The 27,319-nt window shown below is 43.8% G+C and overlaps 2 protein-coding genes and 1 long non-coding RNA gene across 12 annotated transcripts in view; 2 read left to right on the forward strand and 1 right to left on the reverse strand.

The window, feature by feature from the left end:
- Positions 1-1,271: 1,271 nt before the first annotated feature.
- Positions 1,272-14,272, forward strand: NSMCE4A (NSE4 homolog A, SMC5-SMC6 complex component). Its single transcript, XM_074373527.1, has 11 exons — positions 1,272-1,668; positions 2,400-2,477; positions 5,090-5,220; positions 7,424-7,575; positions 9,448-9,547; positions 10,279-10,369; positions 11,253-11,347; positions 12,117-12,165; positions 12,906-13,000; positions 13,091-13,177; positions 14,104-14,272. Exons 1-10 carry the CDS (start codon positions 1,377-1,379, stop codon positions 13,163-13,165), a joined length of 1,158 nt encoding a protein of 385 aa, XP_074229628.1. The 5' UTR covers positions 1,272-1,376; the 3' UTR covers positions 13,166-13,177; positions 14,104-14,272.
- A 144-nt stretch (positions 14,273-14,416) lies between these two features.
- Positions 14,417-27,319, forward strand: part of ATE1 (arginyltransferase 1) — a 171,868-nt gene continuing 158,965 nt past the window's right edge. For 6 of the 10 annotated variants that reach the window (XM_074373517.1, XM_074373524.1, XM_010969892.3 and 3 more), the window contains exon 1: positions 26,956-27,217. In XM_074373517.1, coding sequence (XP_074229618.1) covers positions 26,956-27,217 — 262 coding nt within the window. Of the gene's footprint in view, positions 14,656-26,330; positions 26,706-26,955; positions 27,218-27,319 lie in introns of those variants that run through there. The other 4 variants (XM_074373525.1, XM_074373519.1, XM_074373518.1 and 1 more) reach the window with 2 other exon arrangements.
- Positions 14,645-27,021, reverse strand: LOC123612778 (uncharacterized). The gene is made up of 3 exons (XR_006720053.2): positions 26,889-27,021; positions 21,576-22,621; positions 14,645-20,455 (listed from the first exon to the last, which is right to left on the reverse strand). It is a non-coding gene; the product is annotated as an uncharacterized LOC123612778 (long non-coding RNA).

Genomic DNA, 27,319 nt, shown 5'->3' on the forward strand with positions numbered 1-27,319 from the left:
CATCCTTTCCCTCCAGGGTCCCCAGCATTCTTGTCTTTTGTCATGCTTGTTATCTTATCAGCTGTAGATGGCCACCATCATACCAGGCACCATTGCCTCATGCCAGCATCTCCGAGAAGGGGTCAGGATGGGGACAGAAGCTTTCTTTTTCTGGAGGCTTTGTGTGTCAGCCAAATGGGAAGCTCCCTCCCATGTTACTGTCCAAAACTAGATCACGTGCTATCCCTAGACCAGTCACTGGAGGAAGGGGGATGAGATCACTGCGATTCATTCAGGCCAATCATGCTTCATACAGTGAAGCAGGCGCCAGAGCATACCTTTCCTGAAATCCAGGGAAAGGCAGTAAGGGGAGGAGGTATATGCTGTTGGGCAGCAATGAGTAGTGCTTACCTCAAGCTGGGTATACATGATTCACAAAATGGTATTTTTGTAAACCCTTGTGTAATAATTCAATTTATATTGTTCCTTGAAGAAAATAAAATGTGTTCTCAGCACCAAAGAAAACTCTTGAGAAATAACATTTGCAATCTAATCTAAAATACATAGAATGAAATTCACATATTTATCTTTAATACTATACTGAATATAATTCCATCATTCTTAAATCCATTGGAAGGTATTTTAGAATCTTCTAGTTTGAGACCCAATTATGAACATAAATTGTCAGAGGGTAGATTTAGATGGGATGGTTAACAGAGAGTTTACTATTACAGAGTCAAGGAACCGTGTTAATTTTCTGTTTGTTCTTCTGTCCTCAAAAAGAGTGGGATCACCAGCTGCTCATGAACCCCATTTGATCCCCCAATGATGGCTCAAGGAACTAAGGTCACAAAGAGTGAGTGGCAGAACCACATCTCTTGTCTCCTCCAAATCCAGCGCTCGTCCTGCTCAACTGCAGGCGCCTCAGTCAACAAACACGTACTGCGTGCTCCTGACCTGGAAATGTTCCAGGTATTTCTGTCTGGCGCTTGGAATGAACTTCTACCTGGAAGAATGCTAAGTATCTGTTTCACAGGCTGTGGCTGTGTCCCGGGGGCCAAAGACACCTCGGGAAGATGAAGGTCTAGTGGGGTGGGCACGGGGGACCAGACAACCAAGACCCTACACACCTTGCAGGGTGGAGCAAGTGGGATCCTGGCACGCCAAACTTCACGCGAGGTCAAGGGCCTGCGCCGCCCTCGGGGCGGGCGGGGCGGCGCTCTAACCACCGCGCCCCCGGCCCCGGCCCCGCCGCCGGCCTCCAGCCACAGGCGTCGCTGTGCGCTCGCGCCGGCCGGGGAGCCGCGTTCCGCGGGGAGCGGCGCTCGCGCCGAGCAGGGGTTTCAGTTTCTGGCGCGAACTTCCGCCGTTCCGAAGTTGCACGGCGGCTGGGCGCGATGTCGGGGGACAGCAGCGGCCGCCGGTCGGAGGGCCGGGGCCGGGGCCGCGACCCGCACCGGGATCGCACCCGCTCCCGTTCCCGCTCGCGGTCCCCGCTGTCGCCCGTGTCCCGCCGCGGCGCCGCTCCCGAGCGCAGGGAGGCCCCAGAGCGCCCGAGCTTGGAGGACACAGAGCCGTCGGACTCCGGGGACGAGATGATGGACCCGGCGAGCTTGGAGGCGGAGACTGACCACGGCCTGTGCCGCCAGATCCGCCATCAGTACCGGGCGCTCATCAACTCGGTCCAGCGTAAGGCGGGGCGCGGGGCGCGGGGCGGCGTAGGGGCGGGGGCCGGGCGCAGGCCCTGTGCGGCGGGGCTGACCAACGGCGCGGGGGGCTAGCCCCGCGCCGCCCGGCCGCGTCTCGGTTGACTTGCGAAGCGCTCCCACATCCATCATGTGGACCGGGCTGCACGACCTTTGCAGGGGCGCTCAGGTCCCCGATGGGCAGGACGGCACAGCTAGAGACCGGGCGCGGTCCGGGACTCGCCCTAGCCCAGATGGCCAGGAAGGGGGAGAGGCGGCACGCCGACCCCGTGCTCCTTTTCTTGCATCCCGCTGTTCCCCGCAAGTGGTCACCCTCCCAGCAGCGGCAGCGTTACCTGAGAGCCTTCAGAAATGCAAATCATCGGACCACACCCCAGACGTACCCAATCTGCAACAGTGGGTGGCCCAGGGGATCCTGTGGCTGGCAGAGAGCCACTCTGTTAGAAGCGCTTCTCAGAGGCTGCAGGAGTGGAGCCCTTTGGGTGAAGGTTGGTGGGAGCCATCTGGGTTCCCTTAATTTTAAAGTACATTCTGCTGAAAGGGTTCAGTCACCTTTATTTTTCTTGGCCGTTCATCTTTTCAGCTTCATCTTTTGGAAGTAACTCCCTGGGGAGCAGAGGGACGGGGCTTGGCTTTATTGCTGCGGGTGATTACTTTGTCAAGGACTTGTTAGTGAAGAGCACGTTTCCCAAAGCTTGTGTTTTTTCAAAATAGAAAACCGAGAAGATATATTGAATGCCAGCGACAAGTTGACAGAGGTTCTTGAAGAGGCCAATACTCTGTTTAATGGAGGTAATTCATTATTTTATGTATGGAAGCTTTTTGTTACCATATGTTTGGGAATGGTTTTAATTAGTTTTACATAAGAGCAGAATTACTGACATCAATCAAATCTCATATTTATAATAGTGCTTTACTAGTTTGGGAGCGTTTTTCACTGTGGCAATACTACTGCTTTTATTGTACACTTACCATTTCCTAAGCGCTTGACATGAAATTTGGGGGGGGGGCAGGAGTCTGTTTTAACAAGCCACCGCCCCCGCCCCCCCCCCCCCCCCGCCCTTGTTCTGTTGCTTGTTCAAGTTTGAGAATGTTCCATGTATTATCTTTCTACTCTTTCTCCGGTTTTTACTGCTGTGCCCCCAGGCTGCATTGCTTGAATGGATGAATTAAAGGAAAACCTGAGCTGGCCTCTGACAGCCTGTTTCTTTCCCTGTTCTCCTCCCAGCCTCCCCTCCCTCAGCTCCTTGCTCTTGATTCACTTATAACCGAGTTGCGGGTGGCCATGTCTACAGGTGGACCTTTTGGTCTCCAGTCAGGGTGGTGTGTGAGTGTGTGTGTGCATACCCGTGTGAAAGGGAGAGGGAAAGAGAGACAGAAGTATCGACACTGAACTCTAGACCATTGTTGGGGGGCTCTAAAAAATAATCTTGGTTTGAATTAAAAGCAGCGGCAGTGTTGGTGCTAAGAGCAGGCTATGTGTTTGATGACAGAGGACACGCCAGGGGTAACCCTTGATGTGGGCCCTGGGTCATGGAGCCCTAGGATGAGTTTCCAGACCACGTTTCCTTCCAAGCCTTCCTCTTTAGTTCTGTGGGAACAGAAGGGGAGAGTGCAGACAAATGTGGGTAAAGGCGTCAGCAGAACTTGGCGCTGCCCGGACACCACAATTCCTCATGTTCTTTGAGGACCAGGACATTTATATCTGCTCATTCCTTAGTATAGCTAATAGCTTAAACATTGTCCCCTTTTAACATTTTCTATCTAAATGCTTTCAAATTTATGTCCTTCTTGCTCTGACTGCAGCTTCCTTACCATCCCCCACCTTGGTCTACCAGTTTACTAAATCTCATCAAACCTTCTGGAAGCAAGTCTTGCCTTTTCACCCAGTGAAATCCCTTCTCCACCCTCTGTAGCTTTTTCTTCTCTCCCAAGCCTGGAGGGCCAGGCCCCCTAGTCCCTCTCCTCAAGGTTACTCTTGACTCATTTGCCTCATTATTATTATTATTCACCCATCTTAAAATTTCTTGATCAACAGATCATTTCCCCCTTGGCCATTTCCACTGTGCTGACGGGGTCACCTCTTTAAGGCAGAGTTATACACTCAACTGGGCCCTAGGAGGTGGTCAGCAAGCATCAAATTCTGTATTGTCTGTATTTGTGGATTTGATGTTCTCAGTTTTAAGTCTTCAGAGGCGTGGCTCCATCCGGGAGAGATCTGCACTCTTCTCCCAGTAGGTGCTGTGAGGATGCTGGGCTCGGGAGATCTAGGACAGCCCAGGAACCAGCTTCTCTAGCATCTGCCTCTGCTTCGTTCTGTCACTCATTGTCTCTTAGACAGCAAGTCTCCCGATATAAAACGGAGGAAAAAGTAACACGTGACTACAAAACCTGGAGTCATTAAGTTCACCAGCCTGAGGAGTGTTTGGGAAATTGGTGATTCAGATGAAATGGCCTTGAGGAGCAAGCCGGGCGTAGGCATTTCTGTATCTGAACTTCCCCGTGTTTGTCTCTTCTTGGCTTCCTTTTCCATTCAACTTTGCCAGTGTTCCCAGAGCACTTCCTCCCACTGCCTGTTACCGTCGGGGTCTGATTAAACCCATGCCCCTCAGCTCTGCTGTTTGCTGCAGTGGACCCTTCCGTCATCTCCCCAAACTTCATGCTTGGTTTCCCTGCCCCGTTGCCTCTTGTCTCCTTTGATTTAAACCTTTTCTCTCTATAGCTTATCTTAAATCCCATGTCCTCTGTCAGACGTTTTTGGATCATCCATGCCCAGAGGTCACAGCCCTGCTGCCTGTAGACCGCTCACTTGGTGGTGTTGATGCTGCTGGGCGGAGGCGTGCATCCCTGCTGCCTGTCCAGTGTGTTATTTCAGTTGACGTTCCAGGACAACTTACTTGTTGCTGGTCAGCAAACCACCACGCCAAGCACAGTGCCTTACACATATTGGACATTCACTCTGACTTACATCACCCTCGCAGGTGTTAATAGTGACTGGGATGGGTTACTGGAGTCAATGGGAAAAGCAAGTGTTAGAGATGGTGAAGGTAGTATTAAACTGGGATTATTAAGAGATTGTGGTTTATATGACTGAAACATTATGCTTGTCACCAGAAATTGACACAGCATTGTAAATTGACTATACTTCAATTAAAAAAAAATTGTGGTTCAGTTCCCAGGAGTAGGAAAAGTGCAGAGAGAGCTGGCTTTTAGGAAGACTGGTCAGCTTTGATTTCAGATTTTGGTAAGTTGGGCAGGGGAACCAATTTTTAGACAGAGATGGGTATGTTTGAGATTTTTTTGGTCCAGTGGGAAATGCGGAGTAAGTAGTTGGAAATTTAGGGGAAATACCTGTGGATAACGTGTATGCTGTAATATGTGTATTTTCCTTCTTTTTTGAATAGTGTCCCGAGCAAGAGAAGCAGTCCTTGATGCCCAGTTTCTTGTTTTGGCTTCAGATTTGGGCAAAGAGAAGGCAAAGCAGCTGCGTTCTGATCTGAACTCGTTTGATATGTTAAGATATGTTGAAACTCTAGTAAGTTCAAAGCTACAGAATCTTAACAAAAAATGTTTTATCTGCACATGCTGTATAATTATGTACTTGGCTGATATCCATATGCAAAGGGTTTTCACTTCATTTTTCCTTTTTTTGGTCTCAGATACCTCCAAAGAGATCTTATCAAATTAAACCAGATGATGTGAGAGCTAATGGTGGAATCTAGGTTGGGAGTTTAGAGCAGTTTGAAAATCTCCTGGCCTTCTAAGACTCTGAGTGCTATGTTTATTTTGAATGGCCATGTTTTTTCCTCACTCAACTATCCGTTCATAAATGTTTTAGCACATTCTCAGTGACCTGGAACCTTTGTCCTGAGCTGGGCAAAAGCCCACGTTGCAAGTGGCAGAGTTCAGCTGGAGATGAGTTAGGACTGCTGGAGGGGGCACATTTTGGTCTGTCTTGGAGAATATTTCAGAACCATATGAATATGATTGGGGTTCTGCTTTTGGGATTTTTTTTGGTGGTGGTTTTATTCACCTTTCTTTGCCTCTTAATACATTTGAATGGTTGCTACCTGAAATTTTGAAATTTTTGGTTGACTGATTGACCAAAAAAAAAGTGCAATGAGACTCTGCTGGTTTTTTCCCCCTTGGTTCTGCTCTGAGCCAATCTCTGCCCTAGCATGTTTGCTTGGACACTGAATTCCTGTCTGAATGTTTATTAAATGGTTATTAAAATGATTTAGTACCATGAGATCTGACCAGATAAATTATTTTGTAAAAGTATGAGGCAGACGAGGTTTTTTGTTGTTTTTAAAACCTTAAATTTTTTAAAATCTAAGTTTAACTTCCTTAAGTTTCAAACCTTAAAATTTCCTTTTTCTTTAACTTTTAAATTTTGAGGTATAGTGCATTTTGAAAAATGCACCCTAATGTATAACTCAGTAAATAGAGTTGGCCATATATTGGGTAATCTTTTTAAAAATTACTTTTATCAGGGTGAGCTTTGTACTTTAAATAACATATCAAAATAAATTCCCAAAGTCTTAAAGCCGTCAGTGTAAAACCCTAAATTAATAGCTGTCTAGTCTCTGGATGGGGAAAGACTTTTTTAAAATATAGTAGCAAATATAAAGACTATAAATTGCCAGATTTGACCACAAAAATGGAAGCATCCTTCTCCAAGCGTGTGGTGTGGGACGGGGCAGCAGGAGAGGGGAGGGGAGCTGACCACACCTCTCTGACTGGGTTCTTGCAGCCTCTCTTTTTTTCAAAGTTTAATTGCCTTTAAAGGGTTAAGTTCTCTGAGGGCTTTTTGATTATTGTTTATATATGATACTACCATTTTAATTTGATAACTTCTAGGCATTTCATAATTTTATCATGTAACGTGTACTTTCATAAAAATAAATTTAATATAATGCATTTTCTGTGAGATAGCTTGAAATAAGAGAATTATTAGACTTCTGCCAACTCTTCCCAGGAAGGCCATTTTAAGATGCCTGACGCTAGACCATGCTGTCTGCAAGTGCTGAGATAAAGCTGAATAGAGGGCTCCAGGAGGTTGGCTAAAAAGGAAAATTGAAAGCTAGCCAAACTCCCCTGTTCTGTCTCGGAACTTTTGCTTTGGGATATGATTTCATGTTTTTATGCTAATGCAGCTTTACTGATTCTTTAAAAATGAATGACTTGTGATCAGAAATTCCCAGCGGGGTTAGTTCTTCTGGTACGTCAACCTCTCAGCCTGCGGTGGGCTAAGCAGGGTTTCTCAGCCTTGGCACTAAGGACATTTCAGGCTGGGTGAGTCATGGTCGTGGGGGCCTGAACTATACCTTGAAGGATGTTAAACAGTATCCTGGCTTCTACCCAGTAGCTGCCAGTAACCCTGTCCCCTCCGCCCCCTCCCCGAGTTGTGACAACCAGAAATATCTCCAGACATAATGCCAAAAGACCCCTGGGTGCAGGCAAAATCACCTGGTTGAGATCCATCGGTCTAGAGCATCTTACTTTCTCACTCAAAAATTCTAAGTACATTGAGGAATATCTTCTGCCAAAAAGACGATACTTTTGAAAATAGGAATTTACATATATAAGATTATCTTTATGATAAGAAATTTAGCCAACATATTAGAACAGTCAAAACAGACTGCCTCTGGCCTCTTGTTTAGTGATAGAGATTATTGGACGTGGTAAATGATTGCTTGTGGCTTAACTGGGGTTTTTGTTTCCCTTCATTTTTGTAGCTGACACATATGGGTGTAAATCCGCTAGAAGCTGAAGAACTCATCCGTGATGAAGATAGTTCTGATTTTGAATTCATAGTCTATGACTCCTGGAAAATATCAGGCAAAACAGCAGAAAACACCTTTAATAAAACCCATACATTCCACTTCCTGTAAGATGATTTTAAAAATCTGACACACTGGCCATTTGTAATCCTTAAATTGCTCTTTAGGGACAGAAAAGTTATTTGGTATTGTAGAGGTGATGATCATGATGCCATTGGTTTAAGAGCCTGTACAATCTTGATGTGCTTGGAACCTCATCCTGCTTAATTTAAGCAGCGAAGGCCGTGGCCTAGCATCCCTTACCCAGGCACTCTGCCGGCCCCTTTGTTTCCCAGCGTGGAAGACTTTGGGTCTGTGACATCATGTCTGGCTTTGTTTCATCCTCTTTAAATCCTTAGCATGTAGAAGGTTGATACCTCCCATGAAAGGTTTCATAAGATTTGTTACCAATATATGTAAAGTACCATTTACTGTAATTCCCTGTTGGATGATTTCTGACCTGTATGACATGAAGACTTCTCGAGCCACTGTCACTTAAACTGCCCAGGTCATTTTTTGGACACAGCTCTGATTTTGAAAAGCTTTTCTTTATTCTCAAATGGGAATTGGCTTTACTTTCCCAGCTCAGTCCTGTGAAGTAACGAGAAACAGCTTGTACTGGTTCTTTTCTAAGAGAGCCTTCAAATGCCTTGTGGATAATTTCTCTAGGGTAACCACCCAAGTCGTTTCTTCCTTAAGTGAATAGCCCCGGGGCATTTGTCTCTTCTGATGACTCTTCTAGTCCTCCTGAGATCAGTAGCGTCTCAGATAGAGGCTTTGGAGGTGCCGATGTAATAGGCCTGTAGTGTGGGGCCAGGCATCTCTTTTCAACAAGACTTTTGTTAACTCAAGTGCCCGGAACCACTGTATATTATAGCAAAAACAGCAAACTTCTTTGTGATAGGACAAGTCCAGATCTTTTTTTTTTTTTTTTTTTTTTTTTGCTGTTGAGTTCTAGGCTCTGTCATAAATCCTGGGATCTAAAGATAGCCTTTTGTTATGTGACTCGACTTCATCTCACCATCTAGCCCAGTTTGCAGCCACAATGAATTATTTGCAGCTTTGCAGCCTTGCACTTGCTGTTCCTTGGCCTACAGTGTCCTTTCTCCCATTTTTTTCCATCTGATAAGGTTTACTTATACCACAGGCCCCAACTTGGAAGCCTCTAGTAACTTCTCTAGACAGAGGAATCAGTGTAGGATCAGATTTCACAACCAGATCCGTCCCATGTCTGGGTAGATCCCTCTGCCCAGATGCTCTGCTAGCGCTTAAGTAATTCTCCAGTACAGCACTAAAGGATCTACCATGTTATATGGAAATGGATCTGTGTGCATGAATATCTGTCCATCTACACTGCATACTTTGATCTCTTCAAGTGTAGGGACCACTTGGGTCTAAATTCTCTAGGCCTTGGTTTCTACACAGTATGTCTATTACTGTAGCTTAAATCTGCATGGAAGCTTTTTTTCCAAAAGGGAAAGGAATGCCATAGCCTCTGCTTGACCTGTTGTCCTCAGGTGTGTTCTGCGGTCCCAGGCTGTGGGCCTCTGCCCTGGCACCCCTACACCAAAGGCTTTTTACCCTAGTGGAGCTGCTTGTTCGCCTTCCCCACTTGTTCATCCTTCCCCTGATCTCTGAAGTTGGCTTTGCGAAACTCAATAGGCTGGCTGGGAAAACCACAGGCATATTCACTGACTAAAGTCTGAAGATGCTTGAGGAGGTATCTATGGTCGAGTCAAGCTCCTAGGAGTTCTTTTAGAAACACAAAGGGAGCAGAAAGGATGTCACAAACCTGACATGAGTCTTGGTCTGATGTCAGCTCATTCATCACTGACGTCTGGTCTGAATTTGCCTATGCCATTGGGAACTCCTTTCAGCTCGTGAAATTAGTTTGTTTTAAAAACAAACCAAAAAAGACATGAAAGCGTATTTTTCATTAGGTTGGGTTCAATACAAGGAGAGGCTCCTGTGCCAAAGCCACGAGTTGATCGTCCAAGAAAAGTTCGTATGATAGAAGAGCAGCAGGCAATGCCTGCCCAGGTTTGTTTTTTTCAAATGTTGCTTTTTAAAACACCTAAAGTTGAAATAGCCATTAGTGTAATGATACATGTAATCTGGCCATCTTTTCTAAGTGTTAGGGTCTGGAGTCAGGTTCTGTCACTTAAAAGGAATCATTTAATGTTTGAATCATTTTTTTATTTATTTAAGCCTTTAAATATTTTATCGGATTGACCACTTTTCTTAGTTTTAACTCAGTTCTGTAGTTTGGATTAGTTCTCCCAAACCAGGGTCTCTTAAACTCAGCACTATCAGCATTTGGGGCTGGAAAATCTTTGTTGTGAGAGGCTATTCTGCGCATTGTGGGTGGTTAGCAGTATCCTTGGCCTCGTCCTCCTAGAAAGGGCATCCTTCCCCCCCAAACCCCACGTATGACACCAAATATTAGCAAATGTCCCCTTGGGGACAGAATCATTCCCAGTTGAGACCCACTGTTCTGAACTGCCCCTTCTGTATTTTGTATTTGTATGTCATATTTAACCTGAAAATGGTTGATTTGGTAATGTTACTCCTCTGTTAGAAAATTAATATAAAAATGTTACTAAAACTAGAAAAATCTTTTTTTTTAAACTATAAATTTTAAGACAGGGATAAAAACTGCTAGCCATCCCCCATAAAAGATATTTAGAGGAATTTGGCCATGTAAGGGAGCGGGAAAGGTTAACAGGCGGGCAAGAAGGTCAGTCTGCTTGATAATGACTTTGTATTTTCAGTTAAAAAGAATGGAAGAATCTCATCAAGAAGCAACAGAAAAAGAAGTAGAAAGAATCTTGGGATTGTTGCAAACATATTTTCAAGAAGATCGTAAGTATGATACCAAGTTCCAAATGGGGCATTTTGTATTTATCAGTTAGACCGGTGTCACTTTCAATGAGAACTTATTTTGATTTAAAAGGCATTTTCAGTTATAGGTGAAGGCTGAGTCATTTTGATTCTTCCTTGGCGTATGTATTTAATGAGGCTTCTCCTCTTCAGAAATCCCATGTGAGAACACTGGCGAAGTAAATTCTAACTTCTCATTTTTTATTTTTAAAAGATTTTTTTTTGTTACAAAACAATACATGCCATAGAAGTGAGAAGAGTAACAAGTCAAGTACCTGTTCCACCCACCCTCATTCCCTAGATGTCAGCACTTATAAAATGTGATGCGTATATTTTCAGATTTTCTTCTGTTTATGTCAGTCATATAAATATGCAACTAAGTAGTTGGGATTTTTTTTATAATTGTTTTTTTGCTTTTTTCAAAGCTAATCATAATATATACATCCTTATGCAACACGACTTCCCCACGTGGACGTTTTCCCATATGGATTTCTCACTTCCATTTTCAGTAATTCCCACTGGGGGGCTATGTCATAAATATATTTAACAAATCCTCTATTAGTGGGCAAGTAGCATTTTACTTTTGTATAAACTGCTGGGGTGGAAAATCTTGGCACACAACTTTGTGCACATGTGCTAATATTTCTGTAGGACAGCTTTTTAGAAGTGGGTTGCCAGGTGAGTGGGCATGTAGATTTTTAATAGATACGCCAAATTGCCTCCTGCAGGGTTGTACTGATTTCCAGCCCACAAAAGGATGAGTGCCCATTGCCTTTCTCTGGCTAACGCTAGCGAGTATTGGTCTTATTGGTAAGCAAAAATAATTTTTCCTGTATTGAAGAATCTTTTCCTCTTTTTTCTGTAGCTGATACTCCTATGTCCTTCTTCGACTTTGTGATTGATCCACATTCTTTCCCCCGAACAGTGGAAAACATCTTTCATGTTTCCTTTATTATAAGGGTAAGACTCAAGATTATTTCTCTAATTGCTTTTATATGCTTTTAAAAGGATAAATAATAACAGCTATAGATGGGAGCTGGCAAAGGAATCTGTACAAACCAAAATGTGTCTTAGATCCATTGTAGCAAAATGTTGACAAGCTGTAGGCAGAAGAAACTAGCTAGAAATTTATGTGCTTGCTTTTATATCCTAGAAATTTTTAAGAGATAGAATTGGCAAAATATGAATATGGAACTACAGATAACTAAGTTTGAAATAATTTCAAAATAGATGGGTAAAAAGAAACATACTCAGAAATATACTTTAAGAATTTGCTCTAGTCTGTCTTTTTAGTCTTAGGTTGCATTCCTGCACTTGTAAGATGACTTTGATTTTAACCTTAGACAAAAATCTGTTATTGACCAAAGTATTTTTCCAGAAATGAGATCAGAAGCATATTTGGCAATGGTAACTGATAGAATTATGCATAATAAAATGCGGAGTATTCAAACAGTGAATCAGTTAAAGAGGCAAGATGGTTACAGATTTATTTTAGAGATCTTCAGGATGGAGGCTGTGTCTGGGTAAAATTGCTGATTAGAACCTGAGAGATAGTCCGTGTAGAGAAAGATGTTGGAGAAGGCTTGTCCATATAATCTCATTATCCTCACAGTACATTTTGATTGTCTAAGATACAGAATTTTCTAATTGAGTAATTTACTTCATCCAATGGGTATAGGTTTTTGAATCTAAATTTTAGTCTTCTCCTAAAATCACGTTTGTGTTTTAGGATGGTTTTGCAAGAATAAGACTTGACCAAGACCGATTGCCAATAATAGGTAAGTGATCCTGTGTTCAGAAAAATTACTTTTAGAGAAAATATATTTGTTATTAGAGTTGGTGAAATGTATCTTATTAAATATAAATGCGTTTTTATCTTAGGTAACAAACTTTTTTCAGTGCTGTGTTTTGCTCAACTAACTGAAAATACTAAAAACTTGATCATAGTTTAAAACCAATGGATTCATCTGTATCATTGATTCACCATCTACTGCTGTAAAAATTAACAAGAAATGATATAATTTCCCTTAAATTTTAATTTAGAAAATTTCTGATTGCAGTTTTTTTTTAAGTTTCCTTCTTCCTATTTTCTAACGCCAGCTCCTCGTCTCCCTGAGAGAATCTTTAATTCTTGGTTGAAGGATTTCACACTCTCTATCACTCTTTTCCTTCTAAGCTCTCCTGTAGAGGATGAAGTACTTTTATTGTACTTACCTGTTACTTTAAAAGTTCTTAATTTCATATTGGACTCACTAGGCCTTAGCTCTGTGGTTGGTTCATAGCTATGCAGAGGTTTCCAAGTGATTGGATCTGTTATTCTACCACATTTTTTTTAATGGAAACAAGTGGAATTACTTGCTATAGTAATAATACTACAACACAATAATGCATGAAATTGTAATAAGCATGTAACATTCTACGTATCTTCTCGATACAGGTTTCATTCCTATTATTCATTGGTTTCTGTTCAGATTACCTCTTCTGATTTGACAACCTGAAAACTTTGTCTTTCAAACAGAGCCTGTTAATATTAACGAAGAAAATGAAGGAATTGACCAAAACACTCAAATTAGGAATCAAGGAATTATAGCTTTGAGTTATCGCGACTGGGAGGTAAAGCCCTGTATGTGGCCCCGGGCGGTTCATCTCCAAGAAGCCATCTGCTGTAAACCCAGTGCCCAAATGTTCTTTCTTCTCCACCAGGAGATTGTGAAGACCTTTGAGATCTCAGAGGCTGTGATTGCTTCAAGGCAAAGCCAGCCGAGGCTAAGTGCTTGACACCAGCTAAAGGTAACGTTTTCTATCGGGTGGCTGTGTGTGTTTATTTAAGTTTATTTTTCACTTTTTCACATTCTGGTGAAATTTGGATTTTGCTTCCCTCTAGTGTCCCATTCTTAGAACTGTGTGTTAAGTGGTAAAAAAGGCAGAAGAGAACCTAGTGGTTGCAAGTTCCCTTCATGGGTTGATTACTTTGGTGTTCTTAAGACTTGCAGTTGAAAGAGACAGAGCAGGAGATTGTTCTTGGTTTGGCTTTTCTCCCCCTGACAGATTGATAAATTAGCTAAGTGGAATACTGAATCCTCCCATCAGCTTTGTTCACTGTCCCATTAGATTCATTTATTTTGTAGATACAAAGTAGAAAAGGAGGATTGAGACAGAATTACCTTGGAATGATGTTGGTAATGGGCATGTCTGAAATTTGAGTAATGCTCATGAAATAATTCATTTTTTCGAAAGAGAACATTGCTAGTAGGAAATCTTAGTAGTGATCTGGCTTTCTGTACTGCACGCAGCTGTGGATGGGAATCTGGAGACTGGATTCAGTGGGCTCTGCCCCTTTAAAATGTTGGGCAAGTCACTTTATCTCACTTAGCTTCATTTTCCTTGTCTATAAATCTGTCCATGAAATGGGGGAATTTTGAACTAGGTAATTGCCAAGATTTTTTTTTTCTAGCTCGAATTTTCTTTGATTTTGTAAGTTAAAATTAGCTTTTTCGTACTTAATGGAAACTCTTTAATCTGTGCCTCAATTAATTGAGCTTCTTTTGTTCCAAGATAATTGAAGGAACGAGAACTGACCTGAGATATATAATGTGGGTGTAACTGGCCCCTCCTCACTGAGGAGACACTAGTTGTTAGATTTCATTAATGTATCTTAAATGAACTTTCAATTTATCATTTATAAACTGTTAACCAGCTATTTTCCCTTTTTTTAGGACTCACGTGGATAGTGAAATCCAAAAAGGAAAGCAGCATGTATTGTATATATTGTATGATTAGACATTTTTAAAGACATATTGTTTTTAGTAAAATGTAGCTTTTGATAGTTTATGAATTTGTCATGGTTATCTTTAATTAAAGGAAATTCACTGCCATATTCACAAATCATTGTAGTTATTCTTTATTTTCTGTTCTTGGGAGAGTTTCTCCTTTCTCCAGTCCTATCCCATTGCAAGTTTTGGTTAGGTTGTTAATGGCCTAAAGATCATTATCATTCTTTTTACACCTTTTTTTTTAGCTGTACAGTTAACTAGTCAACAAATATTAAGTTGCACCATATGAAATTGTTGTTTTTAAGTAAAATACAGTCAGGTAGCAGCATTTTCATATGATTCAGCCTATGATTTACACATAAGAAACTATTCGGTCCTTTTTCAAGGCAGGCTGGACCACTTTCCCCAGCAGTGCCAGCCCTGGATCCATCTTCCCCGCAGTCCTCTCTTTGTACACAAGGGCTGCTGATTGGCCAGAGGGAACCACACAGCGGGGTGAGTAACGCTGCTCCTGTGTTTGCTGGTCCGTCAGGCCAGTCCTTGATGTTCTCTGAGTCATGGTTGGTTCCTTTTCCCATTCGCCCACCTTCTGCATCCATCCTTTCTCACTCCTTCCCTCTGTTGTCAGAGGTGGAGGTGTCTGTTCTGTGGAGGCGCTGGATTCCTGCATCCTCGGCTCTCTATTCTGTCCATCATCCCCTCTTCATATCTAGCACTTTCCCTTCAACTGTGCTCGTCTGTCATCTTAAAAAAAATTACTGTGGTGCTTCTCAGGCTACTGTCCTATCTCTTTTTAAATCAGAATCATTTGCTGTCTCCCCCTTTGTCAGACCTCAAACTGTGTAGTGAGCACCTGCTGTCCCACCATTCTACTGGGGGTCTCTTAGACGCCAAATGTATTGGTGATTCCTTTCCAAATCTGTTAAATCCAGTGGATAAATGCTGTGCATCTGACACTTGAAAATTCACTTTTGAAAACTGCGCATCGTATGTCTGATGCTTTCCCTGGTTCCCCTTCCATGACCTTACTCTCATGACATAACACATCTGTATCCTGAACATTGCCAAAACTTTGACTAAACTTCTTTAAAAAGCTGCAGATGCACGTAACCAATGGCTCTTTGGACCACATGTGAGCCATCTTTTATACATGTGTTTAAAACGGCCCCCCAATTTGTTTTCCCTGTAATTCCTGCACGGGTGTTTTTACTACTTTATTGTCTCAGAAAGAAACCCAGGATTTCTTTTCTCTTTTACCCCGTGTAGCCTCTACCACCTTCAGTCATGGATTCCCATTTGGTCTCCTGATTCTCTGTATCTTGCCCAGCTCGCTGCCCCTGACTCCCATCTGCGTTCCCCACTTCCTGTCCATCCTTCAGATCTCTTCCTTTTCTTCACAACTCCTTGTCAGTTTCTCAGCAGTTTCCCCACTGTCTTCAGGATTTGAAACCCTGAGCTCTTCAATGATGCCCAAAGCCTCGCAGGATCAGGTTCCAGGCTCACTTCCTTCCTCTCTGAACTCTAGCCATCTCTTTCATTTTGGTTAAGCAGCTTTAGTGAGATATATGTCACATACCATACTGTTCACTCATTTAAACTGTGTAATTTATTGCCTTTTGGTCTATTCACAGGGTTGTGCAGTCCATCACCACAATCTAATTTTAGAACATTTTTGTCCCTTCAACCTTGGACTCAGTAGCTGTCAGTCACCCCTCCTCACCTACCCGCCTAACCCCCCAGCCCCAACCAACCACTAACCTGCATTCTGTCAAAAAATTTTCTGTCTCTATCTCCACACATTTGCCTATTCTGGACATTTCACACAAAGGGAATCACGCAACATGTGGTCTTAACATTTTAATTTTTCAAGCATGTGTGTTTAGAGCTGCCTTTTTCATTCATCTGCTTTCTACTTGTTTCAAACTCCTTGTCAAGAAAAGTGGTTCCCTTTTGCAAGCCAAGGGGCCAAAGCTGTTACTTTGCATTTTGTACCTTTCTGTAATTGTTTGAGTTTTCTAACCACACACTTCTTCATTATTTTAAAAAATTATCAACAGAAGTTACCTGGACAGAGAGATTATGGGCCACTTTTACTTCTTTAGACCTCTGAATAGGAAAAAAAAACTAGTATGTCATCTCTTAAAAATCAAACACAGGTAACATCCCCAAAGCCTGTTTCCTTCCAGAACTTTGTGTTGTAACAGCACCTTTTGTTCACCTCAGTTCCTCCGTTTGTGCTTCTCACATTGTTTGCACGCCTTTTCCAGCAGAGTTCCCCCAGTGGAACTGAAACTAAAATAAGGCTGGGCCTCACTTCTGTGCCGATGGTGGCTGGCGGGAGGGGGCACTGGTGTTGAGTTTCTCCCGCCTGCTCTGCCTGCCTGAGGAGTTACCATCCAAAGTGCATTCTCAGGCCCCGCGTTCCCCATAAACTGCTACCCTACCCTCTAGTCCATATTCTCGGTGTAGCTTTTACACCTTCTCAAATAGATTGTGAGCCCCTATGGGCTACGTCATAGAGTCCTGGATCTCTGGCAGGGCTGGGGCTTAGGCCTAGGTACATGGTATCCCGTTAGATTTCAGGTGCACTGGAGAATACAAGACAAGGTGTTGTCTGCATAACAACTGTAACAGGCTTTTACACTCTGTCTATATTTATAGAGAGGGAGCCAGGGCTCTTTAGTCAAGACCAACTCAGAAGCTGTGGAATTGCAGATTTCTTTTGTTCATATTCTTAGGAGCCGTGTTCCCATAAAAGAACAATGAAAAGCATAATGAAGGAGAGGCTTGGGGTGGTAGATTAAAAAATGGCTGCAAGTGTTTTTGCGAGAGTCTGTTTCTCTCCCCTTGAATGTGGGCTGGTCTTGGTGACTTGTTTGATCAGTAGAACACAGCAGAAGTGGTGCTCTGGGACTTCTGAGACTAGGTCTTAAGAAGCCTGGTGGCATCTGACAGGCTTCTCAGAGCCGTGAGTCACCATGTTTTAAGTCCAACTACCACATGGCTCTGAAACTAAATGGGGGGGGGTGGACAGAGAGAGCGACCAGCTAGGAGCTAGGCTCAACCTTCTAGCCACCCCTGCACCAAGCCATCTTGACCCTGCAGACTAGCCCAGCCATCCCCTGAATGTCCCCAAGGAGTCCCAGTGGGGCTGCATGGGACAGAAAAGTTGCCCAGCTGAGCTCTGCCTGAATCCCTGATACAGAATTGTGAGATAAAATGGTGGTGGTTTTAATTCACCAAGTTTTGTGTAATTTATACAGATAGCTGAAACACTTGGGAATGCTGTGCTTGTGGTTTAATTTTTTTTCCCCCAGTGTGATGCAGTTAGAAACAAAATTAGGGGATAGGAGGTTTTACTGCACCAACATCTATGAAGGTAATGCTACAGCCTAAAAAAGATATAACAAATCTAGAAAATAATTCAAATTTTATGTTTTTCTAGTTGACGCCTCAAAAATGGTGGCATCCTCAAGAACTCCCTTTGGAGTGGTTTTTTAATTTTATCCTCTTTATTTGACTTTTCCATCAGAACAGTCACTTCTATAAGTGAGTCTTGGTAAGGCTGGACAAGTGGATAGGCTGTGACCCATTCAAGTTCTTTTACTTTCTCTTTCTCCACCTGCGGTTTTAGGAAAGGAGGAGCTTGGGCAGAGAGTTTCTGAGCATCTCGCTGATGGTTCCTTTGCTCTGTGAGTTCTCTCCCTCGAGTCATTCGGTCTTGATGTCCCTTAATCTGTTTCTCTGCCCAGGCCAGCCTGTGCTCTTTGGTCTTAGTTTTGTGTATTTTCTGGATGCTTTCAGTGTTTTCATTCTTCTCCAGTGTTAATGCTTTGGGGAAGAGCATTTCACTTGGGATTCTCAGAGGCAGTGGTCGGAACTCGTGGTCCCTGAGGCCCCTGGCTTGTTTGGCTCGGTGTATGTGTTTCTCTATCTGTCTCAGCTCCTTCTCAGGCACCGGGAAGCACCGTTTCTTAGCATCTTCTGTTTTTTCACTTGGTCTTTTTTCCTCTTCCTCCTCTTTAACTTCCCATTTCGGAGTCACTTTGTGTGTGCGCGCCTCTTCCAGCATCATTTGCTGGTGGTGGTGATAGAAGTATGCCTCTGCTTGGGCAAACCGGAAGTCAGAAGACATGGCCTTAAGTTTGTGAAGTGTTTCATTCTCCTGTTGAATCTTTTGGGCTAACAGTTTCCTTGCTTCTGAAGAATGGACACCACCTAAACCCTTTGCAAAGGGGAAGTATTAGAGCTCTTTAAGTTGGCTGTCCTTTATTTCGTTCTGTGTTCGTCCATGGCATGGGTCTCAGGGGGCTGTCCGCCCTGCCTGCCACGCTTACATGTCCCAGTTAGGGTCTCTTCGCGGCTTCATGTCTTCATCAAACCTCCCACGTTCTGCGCCCCCCGGCACTCCCTCCTAGCTGAAGACTCGGCCTTAGATGTCCTGGAGAAAACAGAAGCAGCCACCCAGGAACACCGTCCTCTTCCCACCAGCCCTGAGCGTCCGTCCCGGACGCTGCCTTCTGCCTTTCTGGTGGAAACACTGCCGCTTCGTCTGTCAAAGCCGGTTCTTGTTAGCTTGTTAGCTTCGTGAGCTACAGTTTGCAAAGGTCAAATTCCCTTTCCTGCTTCGAAATTTCCCGTCTACTGGATCACTCTATCCGCATAAGAGTACGCTTCAGTAAATATCATCTTAAAATAGAAGACTATTCCTGGCCCCCTTCGCGGTGTAACTGGAAGCAGTTACTCCTCCACTTTCTCCCCTCACATTTCCCCCAAAGTCCTCTTAGGTTCAGCTCCCATCCCCGACCACCTGTCCGAGACTGCTCTCGCCTCAGTCATGAGTCATCTCCCCAGTGACAAATCCAGTGATCTCATCTCTGCCCTGTCATACTGGACCTCTCAGCAGCAGAGGTGACCCCTCTCCTCCTTGAAATACTTTACTTTCTCCTGGCTTCCAGGCGATAGCCAAGGGCATGTGACTGGGGCTATCTTGGACCCTCTTCACTCCTCCAGCCATTAGCTAAATATCCCCAAGTACCTGAATAGCCCCTCATTCCCTTCCTACCTCACGGCTACCCCTCCACCTGCTTTTCTAGTTGTTTTTTAAATGTAATGTAGGAAAACAGCAGAGAAACTGGCACTTAAGAGAGCACAGTCACATTTCGGCTTCCTTGGACAAGGACAGTGTTGGTCCTTCAACAAGTGACAAACCGTCTGTCAGATGCTACTCTAGAGTGGGAGTGGGGGGTAAGGCAGACAGCCAAGGCACCCACCTTCAGACCTGGACACCGCCGACCTGACATCCCTTTTGACTCGTCCTCCAGGGCGTTCGCTTCAGCTTCCCCCTTCTCAAACCTGTCACTTCTAACTTCAAAGTGCCCCCAGCCTAGGGTCGAAGCCAATAACTAGCTTTCCTAAATCCACACTTCTCTTCCTGTGTCCCCAGCCCCATCAGACCCGTCACACCACCCAGAGTGATCTCTGCATTGCATAAATCTGAGCACATCGCTTTCCTGCACAGAATCCTATTGCTTTTAGGAGAAAATCTCAAATTCCAGTGTGGCACCTGTAATCTGGTTCCTGACTTTGTCTCCAAACACACTTCTCAGGGTGACTGGCTGCTCCCTCTGCTACAGCCACACTGAATTTTCTGTTCTCTTTCCTACCTATTTTCATGTGTTCTTCCTTCATATACTCCCAAACACACAATATAGCAGCTCTGACTATGATACTTAGTATATAGTTTTTAGGTTTTAGCTTAAATGTCACTTCTTCAGACATTCTACATCCTCATTCAAATAAAATCCCATCCTTTCTGGGAGGGTATAGCTTAGTGGCAGAGCACATCCTTAGCATGCACAAGGTCCTGGGTTCATTCCCCAGTACCTCCACTAAAAAAAATTAAAATTAAAAAAATTAAAGACATGTTTAAATAATAAAATCCCACCTTTTCATAACAGTTCTGTCTGTGGTAACTATTTGTTCAATCTCTACGTCCCTCACTGGACTAACCCGGTGAGAATGTGGGTGGTGGTGATTTTGTTTGGTGCTGTCCAGTCAGCACCACTGGTGCTCAGTGAACCAGACACTGAACTAAACACTGAAAGCAAAGCACACTCCCTTGAAATACTTAAGCCCCCCCCCCTTTTTTTTAACCTCCATGATAAACTTATGATTCTGTTACTGGCTTCAAAGCTCATAGTAAGTATATTTCCTCACCTTAATCTTCTTTTCTAATGGGGACTGTGAACCTACTGCAATCTGAGGGTCTTGAGTGTTTTTGGCCCAGGCCAATCTAGAAGAGCAAAAAGAGAAATTATACTGGGGTTTGGAGAAAGGTTTTGGGAATATGCTCTGGTGTGAATGGTAACAGGGAGTTGATCTGGGACTCATTTTTCACATGTAGCAAAAGGCATGTCTCTGTCCAAAAGGCAGGACTCCACGGTGTGTTTAAGTTCTTCTATCTTTCCTTGAAGTGAGAAAGGAATGCTTTCTGATAAAAGTGTTAGAGCCACATTGTGTTTGAGGTTGAGACTGTCAACAGTACGTCTTATTTTAACACTGGAGAGGGAAGGCTTAGTTACTATTTCAAATTCCACAAACCACTGTTGGTGGATGTTGGTGGTAGAACAAAGAACTTACCTTTGATGAGAAATTAAGGTTTCAAAACTAGTAAGTCCATTTTAAGTTCAGTTATGCATAAAGTGATAAAGAATAAATATAACTGATCAGCTATCATGAATTTCCAGTAATAGCTATCTGACTATAACATGTTTCATGATTCTTGTGTGAGGTCTACATTTTAGATAGATAATAAAACAACTTGACTACAAATGTTTTTTTAATTTAATGCAGGAAAAAACAAATTTATCCCTTAAGATAGAGCACTCACATTCAGGCATCAAGACCTCTTATTTCTTCAGCTGCTTAGTTAGCAAATAGGTTCTGTTTAGCAATCTGGGTTGTAAATATTGTTTCTCTGGCCTCTCTTAGCAGTGAAAAAGAAGGATTTTATAACATGGAACTGGAAAAAAGACTATTTGCTGTTTAGCAAAGCTGATTTCTCAAAGTCTCCTTTCTGCTTTCATATTTTTCTTTCCTAAGCTGTTCTTATATTATTTCCATAGCAACATTTATAGTTTACCATACAATAGGCATTGTGCTAAGAACTCAGATTCTTTTACTGAGTCTTCCAACCATATGAGGTAGGTACCCATTCTCCCCTATTTCATGGCAAAGTGGACTGAGGTAAGAGAGGTTCAGTGACTTGCCAAAGCTCCACGGGTTGGTGTCAGAGGCAGGTATGTGCCTGTGTGACTCAAAGCAATTAATAATTCATTTCTGTGCTACACTCATCCCCTGACAAATGAACATTCTCCTGCCTTTACTCAAAATGTGAGGACAGGAATACCTACTGTTCTTCTGCACTCAGATCCAACCATTCGGAGTCTGTCACCAAAGGAGGGTGCGAGGGTGGGGTCTGCACTGCCGGCTGACTCTTCCACAGCCCCCCACTGCACCCTCTCCTCAGAGCACCTTTGGTTACTTCTGCTGATCCCGGGTCCCCTTGCTTTTTATCTCTGGGGTCTTCTGTTTCAGCCATCGCCCTATCCATCGCCACCTTTACAAACAACATCTCAGCCCTTCACTTTCTTCCTTGCAGCCTCTGCCCTCCTCAGCCGCTCTGCCAGCTCTAAGCGCTCATTCTCTATTTCTGCAAAGTCCTGTCTTGCAGCCATTCAAGTTTCTGGCCCCCTTTCAGACTTTCAGCTACCTCCTGTTGATCCTTCAGGAGGCCTCGAGCTGATTTCTAGGGCAACCAGCAGCAGTCACAAGCTTGTTTTATGTGTCATCACTGTCTGAGATTGAGCCTCCTGTGAGGTGGTAGGTTAGGACACCGTCTGGCTGGCAAGGAATGAACTTCAGCGTGAGCTGAGCCAAATGGCCCAGACAGAAAGCAGAGGGGCCTGTGTTTCACACACACAGGCATCCCTACTTAGTGCAGTTAGAGAAAGAATCTTCCAAGGCAACAGGTGTGTCTTTTTCTTTTTTGGAATATATACTATGTATCTTGCATGGAAACGAAATCATGGAATTAGTGGGGAACCCTGGAGTGGATCCTGCACGCGCATTCGCAGTGGTTGGAGGTCAGACGTGTATTCGGGTGGCCCAGTCACGCGGTTTCATCATCTCTTAGCTGGTGTGTCACTCAGCTAAATAATGTTCCTGCTTTGGAGGTTTTGAACTTCAATATTCTTTAATATACTTCTAATCATATACTATTTAATTATGTTCATAACTGGTCATTATAGATGCAGAAGATACACCAGTGTTAAGATACAAATGAATGAAAATGAGCCTGCATGTTCACTTCAGGGTGCTATTCACCATAGATGTCAGCTGCATCCATTTCAACAAAGCCCTCCTGTAGCCCTCATGCAGACCAAGATGTCTCTAGTTCCTAAAAAAAAACATGAAATGGAAAAAATACAATGGTTAATTACAACCCGGCTTCTGTAGTAGGAATAACATCTATCCCTGCCAAACGTGCTGTTTGTAGAGATGTGCTTGAATCTGTAGCCCCAAACCCATATTCAGAAATAAGTTATAAAAGTAAGTTTACTTTATCTGAAATTAATGTAGCTACTGCAGCTTCCTTTTGATTAGTGTTAGCGAGAGTATATATTTCTCCGTCCCTTTACTTTTAGTCTATCTGTGTTTTTATGTCTAAAGTGGGTTTTTCTACAGATAACGTATAGTTGAGTCTTATAGTCTCTCTTTAAATTAGTATATTTAGACCATTGATATTTAAAGTGATTGTTGATGTAATTGGATTAGTATTTACCATATTTGTTACTGTTTTCTATTTATTGCTCTTGTTTTTCTGGTTTTGTGTGTGTGTGTGTGTGTGTGTGTGGTCTACTCTTATTCTGCCTTTTCTGATTTTAATTAAGCATTTTATGATTCTATTTTTTTCCCTTCTCTTTTAGCATAGCAATTATACTTCTTGTTTTGCTTTTTAAAATTATACTATTTTGCAGGCAGTGCAAGTGCCTTACAAAAGAGTATTCCCAGTTCCTCCCTCCCACCCCTTGTAACACTGCAACCATTCATTTCACTTATCCACAAACTTGTACCCTGTACATGCTGCTATTGCTATTTTAATCCATCTGTTACCTGTCAGGTCAATTAAGATTTGAAAAATTAAGAATCTGATTTTTTTACCTCCATTTATTCTTCTCTAATGCTCTTCCTTTCTTAATGTAGATCTGATTTTCTTTCTTTCTGAAGAGTTTAACATTTCTTGCAAAGCAGGTTTTTTGGAGACAAATTTCCTCTATTTTTGTTTGTCTGAGAAAGTCTTCTCCTTCACTTTTGAAGGGTAATTTTGTAGGATACAGAACTCTAGACTGGTGTTTCTTGCTTTCATAATTTTAAGTATTTCACTTTCCTTTCTTGTTGCTTGCATTATTTCTAACAAGAAGACTGATGTAATTCCTACCCTTGCTCCTCTATAGATAAGGGCTTTTCCCCCTCTGGCTTTTTTCAAGATTTTTGTTTGTCTTTGATTTTCTGCAGTTTGAATAGGATATGCTGACACACAGATTTTTTTTGACATTTATCCTGCTTGCTGTCTATACCGCTACGATTTAAAAATTCAAATAAATTTAAATAAAAGTTCAGTTTCCCTGTCTCACTAGCTACATGTTAGGTGCTCAGTAGGCACATATGGCAAGTGGCTACCAAACTGGAGAGCACAAGTCTAGACAGTGGAGGGATGGGGTCCAATCTGAGACCTTGGCAGTGAGTGGCCCATAGAGGAAAGTGTCTTCTAGGATTCTACCACTCCTAGACCTGAGACCCCTGGTCCCCAATCCACCTCCCTGCCTTGCTCATACACAGGCTTTTTCTAGCATGTCCTCTGTATTTCACTCTTTCCCTCTGGCTTAATTCAATTGTTTTGCTCACAACACTTTCTTCATTTCACTTTAATTCAAGAAACATGGGCCTATCACCATGCAGATTCCTTCACATCATCTGTGCCTAGTACCGAGCCTCACTCTTAAGCTTTGCAGACTTGATTTCACATCCAATTACATCAACTGTGTTAATGACCAAACATGCTAGTGTTGCCAGTGTTTTATTCTGTTGAGAAAATTAAAAAGACGACTGTCTATTGATGACAATTTTATAAATAAAAGGACATTCTAATAGTGCCCTATTCCAACTCCCCCCAAAAAGGGGGAAACTAAATGAAGCTTTGCATTATTTTTCTAATTTGGACCTGGAAGATGAAAATTTTGTCTGTAATCCTCAGCGAACTAAAGACATCTAGGAACCATTGCCTTAGTATTAAGTCTGTAAGTCCAAACCTAGTATTTGCTGATCTCTTCTTTTTCAATAATTTTATTTTTATAACCCTTCCCCATCCTATTTGTTTCTTACTAGCTGTATGATCTTGGGCAAGCTATTTGGCCTCTCTGGTCTGTTTCCTATGTAGTGAAGGTGCTATAAGGATTAGATGAGTTAATACATGTCTAGGGCTTTGGACATTCTCATTGTTGTTCAAGGTTGGTACGTCCTGGAGTGCACTGGCTGAGGTTGGTCTAGGGCTTGGGACAAGGTTAGGGCTTCAGAGGGACACAAGGGAAATGGGACAAGACTATAAAGCCTGAAGAGCCTCCTGGTTGCCTACTCTCTGTCCTGAGCATGGCATTCTACTGTTTCATTTCACTCTTACTTTCAAAATGAGAGCCTGTCCAGGAATGGATCAGTAGTCAAATGAACAAAATGCATGAGGTCTGTCTAAGAACATGGGTACTGAGATCTAGCAAGGAGCCTTCAAATCTAAGGAGTTGGAGGAACTGCATAAACCTAAAGGGACCCTGAACACCTCTTGCATGCTATATAGCTATCCTTAGGTTCTTTCCCATTGTGTGAGGCACAAGTGATGCTTAGCAATGTAACAGGTCACTGCCGCCAAGAAACCTCTTAACTAAGCACACATCCAGCATAGTGGACCTCGGGGTAAAGAATGTCGAAACTGACCTCAAAAGTTTACCTGTTTCTCCAAGTTAAACATTTTTTAAACATTGTTAAAAGGTAACTGTTACCCAGTCCAAATTCGTTCTGCTTGCCACAGGACAGGCCAATAAATCGGGAGACCAATAAATCAGGAGAGGAGATGTGGGGGCAAGGAACAGCAACTTTATTCTGAAAGCCGGCAGACGAAGAGGATGGCAGACTAATGTGTTGGAGAACCATCCTCCTCCAGTCAGAATACAGGCTTTTATACAACCCCCCCCCCCCAAAGACCCCCAGAAAACAACAGGGGAGGGGGTGTGGTTGGTTGGTGCAAACTTCTTGGTGTAGGAATTCTTTGTTCCTGCAGCTGTCCACGTGGGCCAGCTCATTGTGCTCCTGCAAAATCTCCAACAACACAAATGTTATTCTCTATTCTGCAACTTGTTATCTTTACGTGAGTACACAGCTAGCAAGACTAAGCCTAGAAAACAGGGCATACTGGTTAAAGCTAAAGGAACAGATCCAATACAGTCAGATTTTGTTCTTTTCTATTATATAACCATCTTCTAAAAACACTAAAAAGATAGTCTTTATTGTTGAATGGGAAAAATATAAGGACAGACAGGCTTAAATTACCGTGCATAAAGAGTTAAAGATAAAGGACTACTGCCTTACTGAAGGTACTCACTCATTTTTATACTTTGCTCCAGACTGTTACTCTTTAAGCAATCTCCTTTAAAATAGTGGTTGCAAATTGGAGGCCCCTGGGCTGAATCCAGCTTATATAAATTTTATGTTTGGACCGTACAGTTAAAAATATTCTTTTAAAGTAACATTTAAAAAGTATACTTTAAAAAAATCTGATTTTCAGCTTCCCTTAAAAAGTTGTAAGACACGGTGGCACTGGGCTTATAGTGGCACAAAGCAGCAACTGGCTCTGACAGTTGTTTCCTGTGAAAGTGTAGTGTTCAAGTCACCTACCTGGCCATTCAACAGAATGCCTGCATGTGTACTTGAACCTATGGCACATTTAAGTGCTTGCTGGTTTGGAAGAAGCCAGAATTGTCTACCATCAGGGGCAGTCTCAGATGTTAACTTTTAAACTGAGATCTGCAGGATCTAGAAATGAAAGATCACAGCCTCCGTGCCCGTTTCCTTATCTGTGACGGGGCCAACAACGCGCCGTTGCTGGAAGCACTGGTAACAATACGCAAAGGGCTGGCTGGAACTCGGGGCCTGGGGGCACGACTACCATCCCCACAAACGTCCTGGGAGGCCCGAGCCCCGGCACAGAGCCGGCCCGGGGGCACTGGAACGCCCCGCGCCGGTTCTCGCTCTCCACTCCTCCCCGCCGCGGGCCCCCGCGCTCCGCGGAGGTCGGCCCCGGGGCGCCGAGAGGCGTGGCCGGCCCACGCGGACCCTGGCGGCGGCGACCATGGCCTCGGTGGTGGAGTACAAGGGACTCAAGGCCGGCTACCACTGCGGCTACTGCGACTCCGAGGAGGGCAAGGCGTCCAGCGGTGAGTGCTCCCGTCGACGGGGCTGGCGCGGCCGACTCGCGTCCAAACCCCGGCACCGCCCGCCGCGCCCCAGGCCAGGCCCTCGCGGGGGAACACCCAGGCCCTGCTCCCCAACTCCTCCTTCCCTTTCCCACGCGTTTCTTCCCAGACTGGAGCCCTTCACGCTCCGTCTCTCGGCCTCACCCTCAGCGAAGATGGCGGTCCCTCTCGAAGAAGGAGCGGAAATAGCGGAAAGCTGCCCTCGGTCAAGATGGCGCAGGCGGCGTCAGCGCCAGGGGGCTCCCGGCGAAGCTCGGCCTGCGGGCGCCGGGCGGCGCGGTGCATTGTGGGGTGGCGGCGGCGGCGGTGGTGGTGGTGGTGGTGGTGGTGTGGGGCTGGGCAGCGTCGCGTTTGGAGGGCCGGGACCATGGCTTCCTGGGCCTCTCTTTCGCCCAGCATCGTGGAGTATTTCGAGGGCGAGGACTTCTACCGTTGCGGCTATTGCAAGAACGAGTCGGGCAGTCGCTCCAATGGTGAGCGGGTCGGGCTGGCGGGCGGGGAAGGGCGTCACGTCCTCGGGGGCTCCGCGGCTGGCCGGCAGCTTCGGGGGTGGCGGCGCCTCGGGCGGACTGGCC

Source organism: Camelus bactrianus, chromosome 11 (assembly GCF_048773025.1).
Source record: "Camelus bactrianus isolate YW-2024 breed Bactrian camel chromosome 11, ASM4877302v1, whole genome shotgun sequence".
Taxonomy (NCBI): Eukaryota; Metazoa; Chordata; class Mammalia; order Artiodactyla; family Camelidae; genus Camelus; species Camelus bactrianus.